General features: G+C 38.4%; 1 protein-coding gene across 1 annotated transcript in view; it reads right to left on the bottom strand.

Moving 5' to 3' along the window:
* Nucleotides 1–2264, bottom strand: part of PIWIL4 (piwi like RNA-mediated gene silencing 4) — a 413451-nt gene extending 411187 nt beyond the window's left edge. The window contains exons 1-2 of the mRNA XM_078655965.1: nt 1355–2264; nt 573–676 (exon numbers count right to left, since the gene is read on the bottom strand). Of these exons, the coding sequence (XP_078512091.1) occupies nt 573–671 (99 nt within the window). The 5' untranslated portion in view covers nt 672–676; nt 1355–2264. The remainder of the gene's footprint in view (nt 1–572; nt 677–1354) is intronic.
* Nucleotides 2265–18962: the final 16698 nt, after the last annotated feature.

Genomic DNA, 18962 nt, shown 5'->3' with positions numbered 1-18962 from the left:
TTGTTTATAACTTAATATCTCATTTATTTTCCACGATAAATCCCGGGCAGCTAAAGAATGGATATTGTAATATATAATCTCATTACAAGTAACATCATTTGAAAATGGACTTGTTTTGTTTTACCATTATACAGTTTAATACACAATGAAACTGCACGTCAATCACGTTTTATTTTATAAATGGAATAACTAAATTGTTCATATATTTAATGCTGGAGTAAAAAACAATCAATTAAAATAGAATCTTTAACCTACTGCTACGGGACACAAGGTAAAAAATGCATTTTAGAATGTGCCTTTTAAGATGGGAAGTGGCTTTCGTTTATCGGAGATCCGTCGCACGTGAATAATAATGTAAACTTAAAGACAAAAAGCGTGTTGGACAGTTTTCCTTTTCTATCTCAATAAGTGTTATCAGAGTCTCAGTGCCACAGCATTTAAAGGTTCATCACACGTTCTTGGGGGGGGGTTGGTAGAATAGCCTTTTCTTTTTGAGAAATGGGCAGCATCCTTCCTATATAGACATTTTACAAACTTAAACAAAGCAGACATTTCCAAGGTGTAATACAAACCCCTCTCGGTGACTTCGAAGGAGACCCCGCTATCCCGACAGCTCCAGCCTCAAGGGACAGGCTCTGACCTCTGGCTCGAACCCGAGCTCGCCCCGTCATTTTGGCTGAAAAAGTAGAAAGAACATGGATTTAAAAACGATCACGGTCACTGGTTTTTAGATATGTAAAAACGCATCTAAGTACGTTCAATTTAGATGCAAATGTTAGGTTTTTTAGATCTATATTAGTTTTGAAAATGGATAATTTGTATAGCCACTGTCAGTAGAATTGTCCCTTGGCACAGACATTATAAGACCTCCTATTCAATTAGGGCGTGGTCGTTCTGTCAGCCTTAAATGTTCACAGGATATGTCATCCTACCAGGCTTAAACTGAACCTCTGCCAACAAAAAGGGCAGTATTTAACCAACCCTACATGAAAAGACTAACTGACGCTGTGTTTTTCATTGGTTGATGCCAAAATCAAAGGGGAAACACTCGACGGAATATTGCAAACATAATTTTGGGCATACATAAAATAAAATAATACGAATAAATATAACTAACGGTGTGTGTACTAAAAATCAGGCAAGAACCAGCACAGCTACTGCCGCTCAATAATTAAGCAGGTTAACTGCAGCCAACTTTACCAGGAAATGCAAACATCAGGGGATTAAACATACTCGTGAGCACTGTGAACAACATCTGGTATGTGAAAATGAAGTGTAGTGTTTGCAAACAGGGTACAAAAGCAATTCGCAGCCATGGATGCTCTGCTTCAAAGCGCGCAGAATGATTTCTTACCTCCAATCCCAGGACCAGCCTCTGATGTTTGTTTGGGAGGAAGATGCTGAATCAGCTACAATGCACAGCCGATCTACCTGCTGCCACGCCCAGCGACCCACGTGTCAGCTTCAACAGGCCCGCCCCCGCGGAAAACCCGCCTACCGCGTAAACTTGCTGAGGCTCAAAGTAGTGCACTTTCTGGGCACGCCTACGCAAGCCCCGCCTACCAAGCGCGGGAATCGAGCACGTGCAGCCGCACATCAATTGCACCAGGAAGCAGCTGTCAAGGCCCAGGCGGTTAGGAGCCCTCTCAGTAAACGTCTGTCGCTGCTATGCAACGAGCCCCTACACCAACAGAAATCTGATTGAAAACTGCCCTTTCCTGAACTAACCCCACAGCCCGTGCTAAACAGAACTAATGGGGCTATCCAATCAGCGCTACGAACCCCAAACCATGGCTCAACTTTTACTCCTTACACTGATCCGCATAAACCCGGTACATTAGGAGACCTAAGCGGGATATATGGGGGACAGGATGCGCTGAGGGAAATGTGGCTGTCACCAACCCCAAATGCAGACAATTCATTATGCCTATGTCACGTATTACCATAGCCGACTCAATGACTTGAGAAACTCGTGCCCACTGACTGCAAGCGATAAAAAAATCATCCTAGGTATAGATCGACACAGCTACCACCAGTGCAAATGACAACTTGTTACTTATCCACTACCCTTAACATACCCAAACTTTGTCACTTTCCTATACTACACTGCTCTCAAAACTTTTTATATACTTAATGTCACTGCCGCTTATCCAAAAATTGTAATGACAATATATATATGCACAGAAATGTACCTGGCAGGAAAACATCTATAAGCACACCAAAGCAAAAGTTGTACCCTTCAGAGTCCATGCACACACCCACCTGTGTTCTCTTCCTTGACACGCCGCAGGCAGTGGCTGTTCTCAATCACTTCCCGCCTTCTTCTCCGCTAAACCACGCCCAACCGCGTGAACCACGCCCTTCACGCAACGTGCAGATGCATCCAGGTGAGCGTGAGCCACGCCCAAAACAGCGTAGACCACACCCACAGGACAGCCTGCGTCTGCCAATCACTGTACGTCACCCCACACTCGGTGCCCGTCAGACATCTCTCTTTCCAATGTTCAAGGGTCACCCTGTAGAATGTAAACACTGTAAAGTGGTAACTGGCACATTTCTAGAAAGCAGATGTGAAATACACACAAACTGGTATGTTGTGCTTTGGGAGTCTAAATAATTAGTGTCAATGGTCACACCAGTCCCTTGATGAAGTATCACACAAACGAAGCACCGCTCACAGTTATGTAAAAAACATAATCCAAGGCAACACTCAATTTCCGGCAATCGTCGAATTTTGTTCTGGTAAATGGAAATTAGTCATCCACAAATTCAGCCCTGAGCCAGATTTGAGTGTTTAAATGAAGTCTAAGCAGAGGTTTGATTGTGTTCTTGGTTAGGCCCACCTTGTAAAAGTTTGTTTACACCCACAAACTTGCATACTTGATCCCAAAATGAGTCCTTTGATATAAACATTTTGCAGTATGTGGATGACAACATTCTCATTGGCAGCTCTGTCTTTAATTTACAGTGTGTCATGTCAGTATTACACCAGCTAGAATGGTCATAGTGGGGTCCTCTAAATCTAAACTAGAGGTTCTCTGCCAAAAGAGCAGGAAGGTGTCAAATCAGTGATTGACTTGTTGCAAGGGAAGCGAAGTATAATAGCCTGGGTATTGGTAGGACCTCTGCCTACGCCTAAAAAATAATTCTGCAAAAATTTCCCTTATTTTTAACACATCCCATTTTCCTTTAAGGAAAAAGGGTTGCATGTAAGGAAAAAGGGTTGCATGTAAAAAAAAAAAGACTGCTTTATTTAAAAGCAAATACAGGTATGGTGGTCTGCTGACCTCAGTGGGTCACAATTCCTGTGATAGCAGATAATAAAAGTGGGTCGAAATTTGTGACCTACCTCATTAATATTCATGAGGTAGATTCAATTGTGACTCATTGCGATTCAGTATTTTGTGAACCAACCTATTAGTAAATATGTCAGTTTGCACAATACAGCTTGACTCACTAAACGTTGTTGCACAGATTGAGACCACTTTTAACGAATCCCATGTACGTACATCTGCCCCTAAGTGATTACCCTTTTGGATACATTATTTAATTTTAATAAAGTTAAACAAATTGCTCCATCAAAGTCTGTTAATGGTTCGATGTCTTGTTTGCTCCAGTTTGATAGGTGCTTGGCTGAATAGTAGAAATAACTTTGTTATTTAGGTTCTGTAAAAAACAGGTCTCACCTCGCCTTGCATGTCTTTTGGTCCATGGTTCGTATTTTCTTTATTTTAGAAATGGCTTTGACATGTCTTTGCTTCCGTTTTGAACAATTTTATTAGATATATTTCTAGAGTCTGCCAAAGAGATTTAATTCTCAATGAAGCTTTAAAATTAGTGTATAGACATCACATATTTATATTTTACAAATTGTTAATTTGCTATTTTAATTGCTTGCACTATACTGTAATGATTTGTATTAATTGACAATACATTTCTACTTGACTTGATTTGCAGGTTTGTAGGTTTTCACTGACCATTTGCAGGTATTTTCTCAACCTGAAAACACTTGTAAATGTAATTCTGGCAAGCATTTACGGGGTGTGAGTAGACAGGAAATAACCCCCACCTTGATCTGGGTTTAGGGGACTTAGCCTATCAATCTGGAAACATTGTTTCCCCTTGAAGAAAAAATAAAACATATTCATGTGCAATAGAACATTGAGCGATATTTCTGTTTATAGGCATGTGCACTTACCTAATTTTTATATGCAGAAACATTTAACATGGCAAGTACCGGATCCTCAGGTCAAATCCTGGATTTCTGTATGAATTCTTAAAAAGCCTTACATCTGCTCCATAGGTACAAGTAACTCCACAGAAACAAATTTGCGACTTTTAAAAAATAGGATTGTGACTATGGTTCTAAATTAGCATGGCAAACACAAGGAGATGATGGACGGAGCGCTGAAACTTTTCAGACACTCACCCCCAGTCACAGATCTGGGTTGAATCCATCATCATTCCTGAATTTCCAGTTCCAGTTCCAGGAAGACCTGGCTTGGCAGTTCGGGCTGGACTGTTCTCATGATGCACAGGGTCAAGACTGATTTGCATTTAGCTGGGTCTGAATTGAGATGGCGAAGTGAGCTAAAGAATGATGATGGATTCAACCCAGATCTGTGACTGGGGGTGAGTGCCTGAAAAGTTTCAGCGCTCCGTCCATCATCTCCTTGTGTTTGCTCTAAATTAGCATGTTCCTGAGAGGAGTTGTGTAGGTAAAAAGCACTGAGCATATTAGAATTATAATTGCACAACGGGTGTAATCAACAGTGCACATTGGTGATAGTGTGTGAAATGGAACATCTGCCAGAGCAGTGCTCACTTGAGGTTTGAGAATGAAGACGGCCTAATGTATGCACAGTAGAATATGGAAACACACTACAGAAAAGTGAGGAGGCATCAAGTAGCAATAGTATATCTGTGCCAGTCGTACAGTCAGTGCACTTAAGAAGAGCTAGAAGTTGAGGGGCACAGGGAGGGGCCGAATCATTCTCATATGGGTTACATTAAGCAGAGGAAAAAAGAACCACGAAAAAACTGTATTGAGTTAACCTTTTATTTTCATTATGTCTTTAAAAAACATCTCATGTTTTTTGTTAAAGGGAATGACACATGTTTTTATCCTGAATTTATCTGCAAAAAATGAGAAAATATATGTGTTGGCTATGCCCACTTCTTATGTGCATAAAAGTAATTGTAATGTAAGCCCTGCACAGATTTCTTTCGGATGCCCTTGTTGCATCCTGTCCAGGGTGAGATGTATCTCACTATCTGAGCTATTCTTTTCTGTATCGATAGGTAGCAATTATAATTTTCTATATTATGCAGCATTGAACAGCATTCAATTATTTTGCAGGAGCTTTCAGGGGTGTGTTGTAGAGCACCATATAAAGGCAGGGGAATCTGTTTTTTAAAAGTTTTAAAATGCATTCTACTACTGCCCTTGTTAGGTTGTGTGCTTTGTTATATTTCCTCTCGATTACGAGCCTGGCGGTCCGAGTACCGCCAGACTAGTGGTGGCGAACTTGCAACCACCACATTACAACCCTAGTGATTGTGCCGGCCTGGGACCATCAACTCCGCCAGGGAACCGCCATTCCCTGGTGGTTGCCCAGCGGTCAAGAGGCATCCATATGCTTGGCGGGACTGCTGTGGTCCCGCCAACCATATTACAACTTTTATCTCCACCACTGATTTCATGGAGGTCTTTCCTTCAAGAAAACAGTGGCGGAGAGAAAATAAAGGGCCCCCTTGTGCCTCACGCCTTGTGAATGCACAGAGGGGCTCACAACATGTGCCGCCTGTGTGCATGCTCAGAAGTTCCAGCATGGCATGGGCTTTCGAGTCCATGCCGTGCTGGAACTTGCTTTGACGTTCCCATTACAGTGCCTATTTTATAGGCATCGCTGTGGGAATGGCAAAGGAACTGCTTGTCAATTATTTAAAAAGCCAGGCTAGGCACCTCCATGGGAATGGCAAAGGAAGTGACTGCCAATGACTTAAAAAGTCATTATAGGGTGGGTAGTCTTCACGCGGCTTTTGCACAGTGGACCAGTGAAGGACTGACGCAACTGCGCCCATAGTGTAATTGCCTTCACAAAAGGCATAAGTATCCAAGATTGTACTGAATATGCACTGCCACATACAGTAGCAGTGCAAAACAGTTAGTTCAGTGTAAAACTGGTAAGTGTTATTGTATTCATAAATATTTAGAAATTAAATACCTAATGTGTCTCCAAAATCAACCCTAGCCAAGTGATCATACAGCAATGCCTAAACAAATAAAATAATGTGCTACATTGTCAGTAAACACGCTCTCTGCGTACATCTTCAATATTTAGGGATGCTTCAGGTCAAGTCAAGTAAAACTTTATTCAGCCTTAAGGCCATAAAAGACGTACAGCACAAAATTCTTACAAAAAAAGTTAAAATAAAAGATTCATATGGAGCACAAATCAATGTCACATATCTTTCCTGATCTTAATAGAAGCACAAATAAAACTGACAACGGCATGGTTGACAAATTCAGATGATAAACACTGTAAACATTTAGGATTCTGCTTATTTTTGAAATCGCAATTCAAAAATTCAGTTTCAGAAGTTGGACAGATAAGAACATGTGGACCGGTCTGTAGAAATCTAGGTACCCGAATGGCTGTGGAAGCCACTAGAATGTTAAGAACTAATTTAGATTCCCATATTGTTGTCGGGGTTGCTAAATTTCTAGGCTGGGCCTGGGTGCTTAGATGTAGGTATAATAAAAGTACACAACTGGTGATAGCTTAGTTCTTGTCAATTACTTGTCCTTCTGTTGCTCTAGAGCTTTCATGTATAATCTAGTATATTTGTTTAATAAACTGATTAACCCTAAATGATTTATATATTTGTTTTAAAATGATTTACGGCTGTATTAAGTTCCATTGATAAGTTGCTTATTTATCTGTACAAGAAGCTGATTAGTTCCAATTGATTTAATATTTGTTTAACTTTATATGTATGTTATTTTGTTTTTATGTCTTTTATGATGAACTAATCGAATAAAGACTTATTGAACTTGATAAGAACATGTGTCTCTTCCACACATTCAATGAAATGAGGGAATTGTACAATCCTAAAATAATCAAGCTGGATGTTCTTGAGTTGTTGCTCATTATCATGAAAAGTGATGTATGCATTTATTTATTCAACATTTCTTCTAGAAATGGTCCAAAAACAAAAATAGAAAAAACACTTTGAGAAACCTCCCCTGCAGTAGCAGCTACTCCCGGGTCACTTCATTAAGCCAATAGATGCAGGTTATAAAGGACCTGAACATGTTTTAGAATGGCGTAACGTATGGGTGTTGCCCTACCAAAATAAGCTTCAAATCTATGATAAGGTCATAGCTTGATTGCCTGCTTATCCTCTGCTTTAAATATATCTCCTTTTCTTTCTGATCAAACATCATGACCCTGAGTCTAAAAATTCACTCCTGTCTCATCCCATTTTGCGGCACTGGAAGAATCCTTATTCACCTTTCTACTGCATAAATTGCAGCTGTTTAGCTGAAATGGATCTGCTTTCCAGCCCACCCTTTAAACTTTGCACCTGGTTGCCACCTGCTTCTACTTGGGATTAGGTTGCAAATGCATAAACACTGATTTGCAACTATTCACAATTTGTGAATGTTTGATACATTGGATTACCGATTTACAATTAGGTAATTGTGGTTTTATAAATGCAAAACATATTCACTATTTAACAATCCTTAATTTCTTTGATTTGCAGTGCAGATAGGCAATTTGTCAATTGCCAAACCTTGATCCAGCATACAGTTACGAATCTTGAGATAGTTATTTCAACCATAGGGAGTCCTGTTGGTATGTCAATGCACATGTTAAGGTTCTTATTCTTGTGTGTTTGGTCTTCAGGAAGAACCATATTCATCTCAAACTACATAGAGTCAGATACATAGAGATATTGCCAATATAAATTAATTTGCTATTACAGTTAAGGGTTGAGACCCTAATGACTAGATAAAACCCTCTTTTGTAGATATCCGTTGTATCCTGCAGAAGTTCCTGACTAACAGGAGAGATGAGTCAGAGTGGTGGTGTCCTCAGTCTATTTCTCTCTTCGTCCAGTCCCCTTTCCACGCTTCTAGTACTGGCCCTCATATGCATGTGTATGTGGTCACTGGTGGGTGTGGTGAGAGATGGAAAAACTCATCTTTCCTGTTGGATCCAGTGCACAAGGTTAGTGCATCCTGACAAGTGCCTCTAAATGACTAGGTTTTTTACATCTACACTCAGCTTTACATTACTACTTGCAAACGTGCCTATAGTATTCTGAACATTTGTAGTAATAACAAGCTGAATGTTTTTTTTCTTTACAAGTCCCGTGCCACATAAATTAGACAGTGTGGTTTTCATTTGTACAGTTAGACTGTCCTAAAATTTTAGAAGTTTGAAGTAAAGAGACTGCCTGTTAAAGTGAAAACAGGTCTTCCCAGACCTGCCATGCCTGTCTCTCTAGCAGTGCTGATTCGCAGAAAGGCTAGGCCTAGCCTGCTGAATAATACCCACCATAATGTTGTATTATGCCTTCGTGGAAATCCACAACAGTTATGTATAAATTCAGTTCTGTGTCTTGAGACTATTATTAATATTAACATTCCTTACAGCCAGCTATGTCCTCAGTCTTTGGATAGCTATAATATCCTTCTTAATGTGACCTTTTTCCCCACCATGGAGAAGTTTGCTTCAATAATGCAATGTTTTGTTCGCATGCTATACTTACTGCAACCTTGAACTCCAGTTTTAGATGCACTGATCCTATATTGCCACCATAACTTTATGCTATGTACAGTATGTCTTATGCACTTTTCATCATTGAAATCCCAATGAAATAGTATAATGAAAACAAAATAGAGCCCTGTGTTGGAATAGATTAAATGTGTATCAATACTGGGTCCTGGACTTAGCTGTGTCAAAAATGGCAGGGCAAGGATACCATCAAAAAGATGCCTCTTACAGGTCTCTTGCTCCCTGTATGCTGAAACCTGAAGCACTGTCTACTTCATAAGAAGCCCCCTGGCTCAGAGGGGTTATGCAATTGAAATCTAAGGGCTCTATCTCTAACAGGTTCAATATATTATGGCTTGCGCTGTGGAGGAGGGTACTTGCGCAAGCACTCCTACATTGTGCAAAAAACAAGACTCCTTTATGCTCTTACCCTGTAAGGCCTTGATTTTGAGGTGAAATGCTCAAACATCAGGGAAAAGAGTAATAGCAATTTTAGCTCTCATATCAGCAATCTTAGATTGTGGGCAATGATGAGATCTCTTTAGGTTCTTGCCCCATGACCTGACAACATCTATGTCTTGCAGACTGAAGTGCAGGATCAGGGAAGAATGGGACAAGGGACTCCAGGTTCTAGCCTTTAGCGCCTCGTTCTAGGTCTGTGTAAGCCGGGAAGACAGCAACGCCACTAGTGTGCATGCTGTATCCAGGTGTCTAACTTCTGCGTTATTACATGTCGGGTTGAACACCTAAAACGCACAAAAGGTGATGAGAGGAATGCTTGTAATTTGTCAAACTACTCGAAATTGCTTAGGGTAGTGTTCCAACTCCTCGTTCTTTTGTCCACCATGCCACGTAAGATTAGACCTAGCCATATGCAAATCAGTGTTGACTCTGCTCCAATAGGAACTCTGAACTGCCAGGCCAGATCCTCGCTGAACTGGAACATAAGCAACCCAAGACCGGTTTCGCCCTGATTGGGGGTTGTAGCTTGGTTTCAGTGGGCATGGGACCCAGGTCTGTGCATACTCTTGCCACCTATGGCGATACATTAAACAAATCAAACACTCAAAAGGAGAGGGGAGGAATGTGTGCAATAAGTTTAACAACTGGTATTCTTATTTCCTTTTAATTCGGAAATAATTGAGATTTATTCTCACGGTTGTTACCCTTAATGTCCTAGATTTTAGATTCTTAGTTTTTTTTTATAGCAGTGTGATATTGAGGGGCAATGTCCTATATATATAGGCTCAATCACCTGAGGGGCAAAATAGGCACAATTATTCCTTTCATGCAATATTCTTTTTGACTCTCACTGCTGGATCTGTTCAAATCAAAGGCAAGCCCACATTCTGACCCCTTCACCCTGAGTGTTCAGCTCACTCTTATCCATGTTTGTGAAGGAGTCATTCCTCAAAGAAGTAGGTCATAGGCAACTGACAGGGCTGTGCTGGACGAGTAACAACTGAGAAATAGTTTAGCTGTTAGGACTTTTGACATACAAGATGGGAATAGGAAATCAAATCAGAATCTAACACATATGTCACATACCAAAGTTTCAGTATGGGAATTCAGAGTTATCTGTACTTTCACAAAGCTAGGTGCATTGAAAGTTTGTTGGTAATGTGGACAGTCCAGAGAATTCTCTGTCTATATTCTGCACTGGACAAATAGTAATTCACTTAGGGCCTGATTTAGATCGCAACACATGGGTTACTCCTTCACAACTTTGAAGCATATCCCGTCCGCCGAAAATATACATTATATGTCCTGTGGCATTTATATTTCGTCGGGTGGGATATTCGTCACCTTTGTGACTGAGAACCCGTCCGCTGAGATCTAATCAGGCTTTTAGTGAAGCATGCTCTACTCAGAAACACCTGAAGAGCAGGTTCTGATTACAATTAAACATTTGCTCTGTGGTTGAGCTCAGATCTTGAGGTCATGCCAATCCCCAGCACCTCCCATCTGGGTGAGGTTAATGGACGGTGTGCTCATTATTCCTGAATTTATGCACTTTAGATCCCATTGTCTGTGTATGTAAAGCATAAAAATGTTGGCAATCTCAGTTAGCAGAGCGATGGCTGCTTGTGTTGAGTTAACCTATGGGAGGCTGCCTCGTGGTCTGACTGGATTTGTCAGACATCAGGAACACGAAAGTAAGAGAAGTCTGTTGGAAATGTTCTAAGAAACTGATTTTTTCCATGTATGAGTCTACTGATTGTTACAAAGCTAATGGCTCCCTCAGTTAGATCATAGCATATGCTGTGGTTGTGGGTTACACTAAGGAAAAATCTACAAAGAATCACCAAAGGAGGATGTGTTCGTTCAAACATCCCCAATACGTACTTAAAGTCAAAGGGCCAAACAAGGGTTGCACAGGATGCCCCTTTAACATCTTAGGCCCTTGGATTGGACGCCAGAGTTTGGAAACCTGGATTGAGATGGGGGTTGCCTAAAAGGTGGAGATGTGGGAGGCGCTCGAGTGCGCGAACCAAGATGGCCGCTTCCCGGTGAGCTCTGTTTTGTTTTTGCCCATGTTTCGACTAATTAGCACAATATTCTAGTCAGAATCTTCTCATAATTGAGGTCACTGTGATTAGAAGCACTAACGTGCTGCTGTGAGGTGTTTTCAAGACTTTCTGTTATTGGAAGTGGCTTTTTCCTCCTTCCTGTTCCAGCTCCCAGCTCTGCCTTGAGGTAATGCCCAGTTTGTTTGTCAGGGGGGCAGAGTGAGTGTTCAAGAGAGGGCCTGAATTTGGCCTAACCACTCCGACAGTCTGTTTTAGCTGCTGCACCAGGCATTATTTCAAGCTTTTTCTCAGCAATAATTCCATTTGACTTAATTTTATATTTCTCTACAAGTTTAATTCTTAAGGCAAGAGAATGGATTATAACAATGTGCAAACACCTTATAAAACAGGTGTCTTCACCTCCAGCTAAATCTAAAGTGGTAGAGTCAAGTGAAACTTCTCTGTCATTAATTCTTGACAAAATTCAGGTACTTCGTACTAACAGGGATACAATTGCATCAGTGATTAAAAATGTGCGCAAAGACATGGCTAGTATGTCAATGAAAATTTCTGATAATTCAATTAAAATACAAGACAATAAAGTTAAAATTGATGCTTTTACTCCACTTGTGGCAAAAATTTCTCCTATGACTGCCCTCCTTCTGGATTTGGAAATCGTAACAGGCAATACAACTTGTGCATTTTCAACTTACCAGAAGATGTTGAAGGTTCCAATTGCAGATTTTATTTAGAGAATCTGATTCCTGACCTTCTAAACATCAAATTTTCAGAAAAAAATTGAAATTGATAAGGCACATAGGATTCCAGCTCATCGTAATTCTCATCACACAAAACCGCGACAAATGATTTTTAAAGTTCTTCGCCACCATCATTTGGTCCTGATAAGAAAAGCAGCACGAGAAATTACTTCTTTGATGGTCAATAAAAATAAAACATTTGATCCACCAAGACTTTGTAAAGATATTGTTTCAATTTTCAGGAAATTTACTACTTTTCGTCCTCAGCTCAGAAGTCTTGGATTTAAATATGGTCTTTTTGACCCATCAACAATGCGCATTTGGAAAGATAATTTCTCTAAGTCTTTCCATAGACTCGAAGATTTAAGATAACATTTTACATATTTTTCTGACTAATTTAAGGTTTATATTCATTCGGGGCTCCAGCGGTTTTGGTCATGCTTGTAAAGTGTGTATGTGTTTCATTCATGTTATTAATGTTTAATGTTTGACTTCTTTTCATGTTTTGTTTGTTTTCTTTTTTACCTACTCTCTCCTTTTCCCATTTTCTGGAGCTGCTATTTTTCACATTCTTTCTTTACTTTTTTTCTCCTCTTCTTTATCTTCTTTTTCTTTCTTTTTTATTATGGCTAATGTTCATAATGTTAAGATAGTTTCTTTAAATGTCAAGGGGTTATTTCATCCTGTTAAGCGTACAAAGATTTAAGATTATTTAGGTAGTTGTAAAGCAGATATTTGTTTTATACAGACAACACATATTGATGACAAAATCTTAATTATATGAGAAAAATGGGTTGATAGTATTGTCTCTTCTCCTGCAAATAGAAAAAAATGGTGTTGCTATCCTTTTTGCAAAAAGACTACATTGCCAAATTTTGAGTAAATGTTCAGATGCAGATGGAAGCTATGTTATAGCTAAAATTAAAGTTCATGATTCGGTCATGTTTTTACTAAATGTTTATGGTCCAACTGCTGATGATCCTATTTTTTGGTCTACTCTCACAACTGAAGTTATCAAATTGGGTAACATCCCTCTTATAGTTGGAGGAGATTTTAATATTATATCTGATCCTTTATTAGATAGATTATATTTTACTAAATGTTGATCTCCTAAAGCTTTTTTTGCTTTTGAATCATTTCTTCAAACTACAAAGCTGGTTGATATTTGGCGATTACACTTTCCTACAGAAAAAATGTTTAAATTTTTTTCTAACCCACACAATTCTCACTCAGGCTTGATTATCTATTAATTTCCAGACAGCTAATTAACTCTGTGGTCACTCCTGTTATTGATAATATTGATATTTCGGATCATGCCTTAATTTCTTTTATTTTGAAATTGAATTCAAATTTTACAATGCAATCCAGATGGCGAATGAATACTAGTATTCTTCTTAATGAACAAAATAAACCTAAACTCTGAAAGGCTATTCATGTTTACTTTCTTCTTAACCTAGAAGTTTCCATGGTGAATAGTAGGGAAGCTTTTAAAGCTTATATTAGAGGTGCTTCTATTTCTCTTATGGCACATGAATATGACACTTTTAAGACAAATATTACAAATTTAGATACAAAAAATTGCAAAATATGAGAGGTTTTTTATTACGTCTAACGATCCTCAATATAGAGTCAAATTGCAAAAGCTTAGATATGAGTTTAATTCAACCCTTTGCAGAAGAGCTGGTATTCAACTTTCAAATTCTAAAGCCAAATTTGGTTTTAATGCTAACAGATCAGGAAGACTTTTAGCCAATTATTTACGCATTAAAAAAGATATGGCACAAATAAATTCAATTCATGGCTCTAATGGTAAAATTGCTCTATCCTAAAAGGATATTGTTAATGAATTTCTAGATTTTTATAGTACTTTATATAACAAACCTAACTTTGACGATTCCTCTTTAATTGATTCTTTTTTAACTAGATGTGAATTGCCCAAAATTTCCCAATCAGATAAAACTGAACTTGATTCTCCTATTAATCAAGATGAAATGTTACTTGCCATAAAATTTCTTAAGAAAAATAAGTCCCCAGGACCAGGTGGTATTCCCATATAAATATAAAGAATTTCAGCTACAGCCTATTTCTGATTTATTTAAACTTTTTACCTTTTTTGGTTATATGGGAATTGCTTGAAGTTCTTTTACAGAGGCTTTAATTATTGTATTACCCAAACCTAACAAAGGCCCTACACTTGTGTCAAATTACCGTCCTATCTCCTTAATAAAATAAGACTGTAAACTGTATGCCAACATACTTGATACTAGATTAACTTCCATGCTAGACTCTATTATTCATCCGGATCAATCAGCTTTTATGAAGAATAGATATTCTGCCACTAATACAAGAACTTTACTCCATGTTATAGAACAAGGACCCACTCTATCTCTACCATCAAGAGTTCTTGCTTTAGATGCTGAAAAAGCTTTTGATAAAATTCACTGGCAGTTTTTATTTTGTACTTTGTTATCATTTAATTTTAGGAACATGTTTATTTGTATGATTTCTGCTCTATATTCTACTCCTACTGCTCGTCTATTTATTAATGGCCACATTTCAAAAAAAATTCTCTTTTCAGAGGTACAAGACAAGGCTGTCCCCTCTCCCCGCTTTTGTTTCATCTTGGTATTGGACCCTTACTTGTTTCCATCAGAAAGTGTGATAAAATTACTGGAATCAGTATCAAGGAAGTTACTATTACATTTTTAGCACATGCTGATGATGTACTTTTATTTATTAGCAATCCTTTATCCTCGTTCCCTTCTTTATTAGAAATTATTTCGTTTTATTCCACAGTTTCTGGATACAAGTTAAATACTAATAAAACAGAATTGTTTCCTTTAAATATTTACTGTACTCCTGATATGTTACCCATGAATTAAATCATTTTGGCAAAAAGATCAAGTTAAATACCTTGGTATTATGTTTTCTTCATCTCTGAAAACAACAATATCGCTGAACTGTGACTCCATCTTAAATTATATTAAAGATAAACTATCTGAAAGGTCTTCACTCCATCTTTCATGGTGGAGTAGAATGGACTTTATAAAAATGACTATTACACCAAAAAAGTTTTATACCCTTGCCATGATTCCTACTCAATTTTCTTTAAAGTTGGAGATAAACTCCTCTCAAAATTCCTTTGGAACAACAAGTCATCTCGAATTAGTTATAAAAAATTAAAAATGCCCAAATGTAATTGGGGTTTTGGTTTACCAGACTTTTTTTCATTATCATAAAGCTTTTATTTTAAAAACAAAGCTCTCTTTGGTTCAATCACTCTTTTTTGAGTAATCCCCCTACTTAGCTTCTTATTGAAAAATCTTTAATCTAACGTTTTCTATTACCCAATTTGTTAACTCTATCTAATAAATCTCAATTTTTTCATAAAGCCGTTATTTTAAAGTCTACTACATTAATTTTAAATGATTTGTATTTAATCCTTTAATCACCCATATCCACTACCGAAGGCATGTCATTATGTTATAACCAAGGCATAAAACTTAATAGAAATTTAAGATTTTGGAATTCATGGATTGAAGCTGGTATTTTTTTTACCTTAAAGATGTTTATTGCAATAATGCTTTTATATCATTTGAAGCTTTGCAAAATATTTTTTACCTCCTTCTGACTTTCTCAAATATGAATTTTTATGTAATTCTATTTTAGATTCATTTCCTTATAATATTCCTTCTAATGTTAAATCAGATTTATCAATTTATATTCAAACTGTTTCCACTTTATCTCATGGTGTTTCTATATTATATAAAAAAAATGACTTTCTCTCAAGGTACCAACATTCATGTGATCTCAACATTCTGGAACAATGAACTTTCAACCTCTTTATCTATCGATACATGGAATGTTATTTGGCTTAATAATATTTCTGGTTGGTTACCTGTTTCACTCTATCAAACAAATTCATATATTTTATATAATTGTTTATGGACTCCATTACGTTTATTTCAAGCTAAACTACTTCCGTCTTCAAGTTGTTGGCATTGTAATTGACATACGGGTTTATTACGACATATGCTTAATGATTGTCCTTTTGTTTTTAAATTTTGGACTGAAGTTTGGGATATTATAAAAATATACTTAATATTCATGATGATGTTTCATTCAAACTGTTAATCTGTAAATCTGTTGTTCTTTCTCAAAAAGTAAATGACTTAGAAGGTAAACTTTTTAATTTTTTGTTATCAGCAGTTTTAAAATCTATTACAACCTGTTGGAAAGATGTTTCATTATTATCTGTTCGTTGTTGGTGGTCATGGGTTATTTGTACCAGAAGAGGAGCTCAGCTATCTTTGAATGGTATTATTCATAATTATAATTCTTATCAATCGTTTTGTAAACCTGTTGATATATATTTATCTTCTTAAATGCATATTTGTTTCTAGTTATTTATTGCTATTTTAATAGTTCAATCTTCACTTTATTTTAGTTCTATTTAAACATTATTAATAATATATTTATATATGCTCCCTCTCCCTCCCATTTGTTTTTCTAGGAACATTATATTGACTGTTTTTACCTACTGTAATTTAATTGCTGTTTCATTATCTTTATACTGTAATTGGGTATTTTTACGGTACTATTTGTTGTGTTGTCTCTTGTTTATTGTTTATTATGAAAACTCAATCAACTATTTTGAACTCAAAAAGGTGGAGATGTGTCACATGACATAAAACAGCAGCGATGCAGCCCAGCTGTGAAGGGTGGTAAGAGTGGAGTGATAAATAAATAGTGAGCAGTACCCTTGATGTACCCTGTACTCTTCATGGGACAGAGTGGCATTAAGCTCAGGCTTGCAGGAGACTGGTTGTAAGAAAGGGGAGAAGTCTGGTCACATGGCCCAAGGTCAGAAGGTGCAGATAATCCTATCACTGCCCAGCAGCTGCAGAAGAAAGTGCAGCAGGACAAGAAAGAGTGAACTACTGCCTAAATGAGGCATGGTTACACTGAGGCTGGTAGGAAGGAAAGAAACAAAAATATGAAACTACTTTTTAATCAGGATGCCTGCCAGGAGAGTGACAACCTAGTCAAAGTCCAAAGCGATACAAAAGGGGGTGGCTGAGTGGGCTAAAGAATGGTGATGGATTAAACCCAGATAATTTGACTGGGGGTGAGTGTTTGATTTGCTCAAACGCTCCGTCCATCACCCCCTTTTGTATCGCTTTAGTCAAAGTCCAGCAGGGGAGAAGGAGGCTTTAAGAGTAGGGTGGGAATGGGAAAGGCAACTATCCCCTCTTATCCCACCACGGGCCTTAGGTGCATGCTGGTAAATTATTCTTTAATTTCTGTTAAAAAGTAGGGGCCCAATTTAGAGTTTGTGTGGCAGGGTATTTTGTTGTAAATGTGATGGAGCACCCTGCTTCCAAGACCCTCACACTGACCACCCTAAGTATCCCATTCATAGAGTTACCATTGGCCCTGACATCAGAATACTTCCTCTGACGGCCCAATGGAGCAGGGGCCTTTGGCAGAAGGACATAACATTGCCTACCTTATATTGGGTAAATGGTGTAATGTTTTTTTCCTATTCATCGCCGCCAGGAAAATCCTGGCAGCGTGGAGCAGGAAAAAAAAGAGAAAAAACTCCTACGGTGTGGGGGTCATTAGTTGTTTGTTTTTCAGAAACAACTTCCTTATTTGAGAGTTTGTTACTGAAAATCAAAAAATTTTAAATAAAATTGGTGGAAGGCCATCAAAGCAGACAGTGGCCACCCACCAAACTAAAAGTACATTGATGAGAAACCACTCTAATGGAGGTCATCTCTAAATCTGGCAGATGGAGCACCATTGTAATGTTAGAGATCATGGCGGAGATAATGTCCTCCACCATCCTGACAGACACTATTCCATCTGTCAAACCCTAAATCGGCTCTAATTTCTTTAAAAAATGTATAGGGTCATAATTGTTCACTGCTCTCGCCTGCCCCACCCTCTGGGTTGACCTCTCTAGCGAGGCATCAGGGACCAAGTTGAAATCCCCCTCTATCATAATATCTGTATCTGGTGTAGCTTGATCTCACCCCACCACATCTTTAATGAAGGTTTCTTGGTGATCATTGGGGGTATAGATGTTTGCGGGTAAAGATGTAAACTTTTATGTCAATGGGTAAAGAAAGTAAATGGCCTAGGATTCTGCCTGAGTCTGAATCACCCTCCACAGAAAGTGCGTAGCCATCAGTTCTGCCACTCCCACCTTCTTCCCCACTCCTGTTGAAAATATTTGGTGATCGATCCATCTGGAGTGCAATCGCTTCCAATCTGCTTTGAAGAGGTGTGTTTCTTGAAGAAGGCAGACATCACAGTTAAAGTCCCTGAGGATCAAAAAAGTGCCAGCCTTTTCTCAGGAGCATTAAGGCCACGTACGTTGAGACTCAAGACCTTAACCATATTGTGTAGAAGGTGTGAGGCGATCTGCGTGGATATGTGCTAGGCCTCATGTCGGCAATATAAGAGTAATCTGCTGATCATATGGTGTCTGTCTGGTTCCTGACCAGATACAAACTGCCTGGATAAGAACAAGAAAAAACAAGAAACAATATACCTGGGGAGTTCTCTACCTGGGAACACAATAATAACTCAAAATCAGAGGTTTAATGTTTTTGGCACGAGTCATATCTAACCTCCAGTAGGGGTGAAAAAAGGATCTGCGCCATCAAGTATGAAAGCCAGAGTAGAAGGGCATAATGTCCCCAGCTCGCTCAGGCTGTTGAAGAAGAGGGGAGAAGTCACTAAGCGTAAGCCTTCAAAAGTGATTGGGGTCAACAAAAAAGTCAGGCTCCTTTTAATCACTATCCAGATCGGAGGTACTGTCCTTCCTTTTGAAGCTGATGTAGGAGAGCGGCTCATTCCTGATGGCGATTCAGTGCAGGAGGTTTGCGATAACCCTTTTC

The sequence above is a fragment of the Lissotriton helveticus genome, chromosome 8 (assembly GCF_964261635.1).
Source record: "Lissotriton helveticus chromosome 8, aLisHel1.1, whole genome shotgun sequence".
Taxonomy (NCBI): domain Eukaryota; kingdom Metazoa; phylum Chordata; class Amphibia; order Caudata; family Salamandridae; genus Lissotriton; species Lissotriton helveticus.
This window is presented reverse-complemented; position numbering and strand designations above follow the sequence as displayed.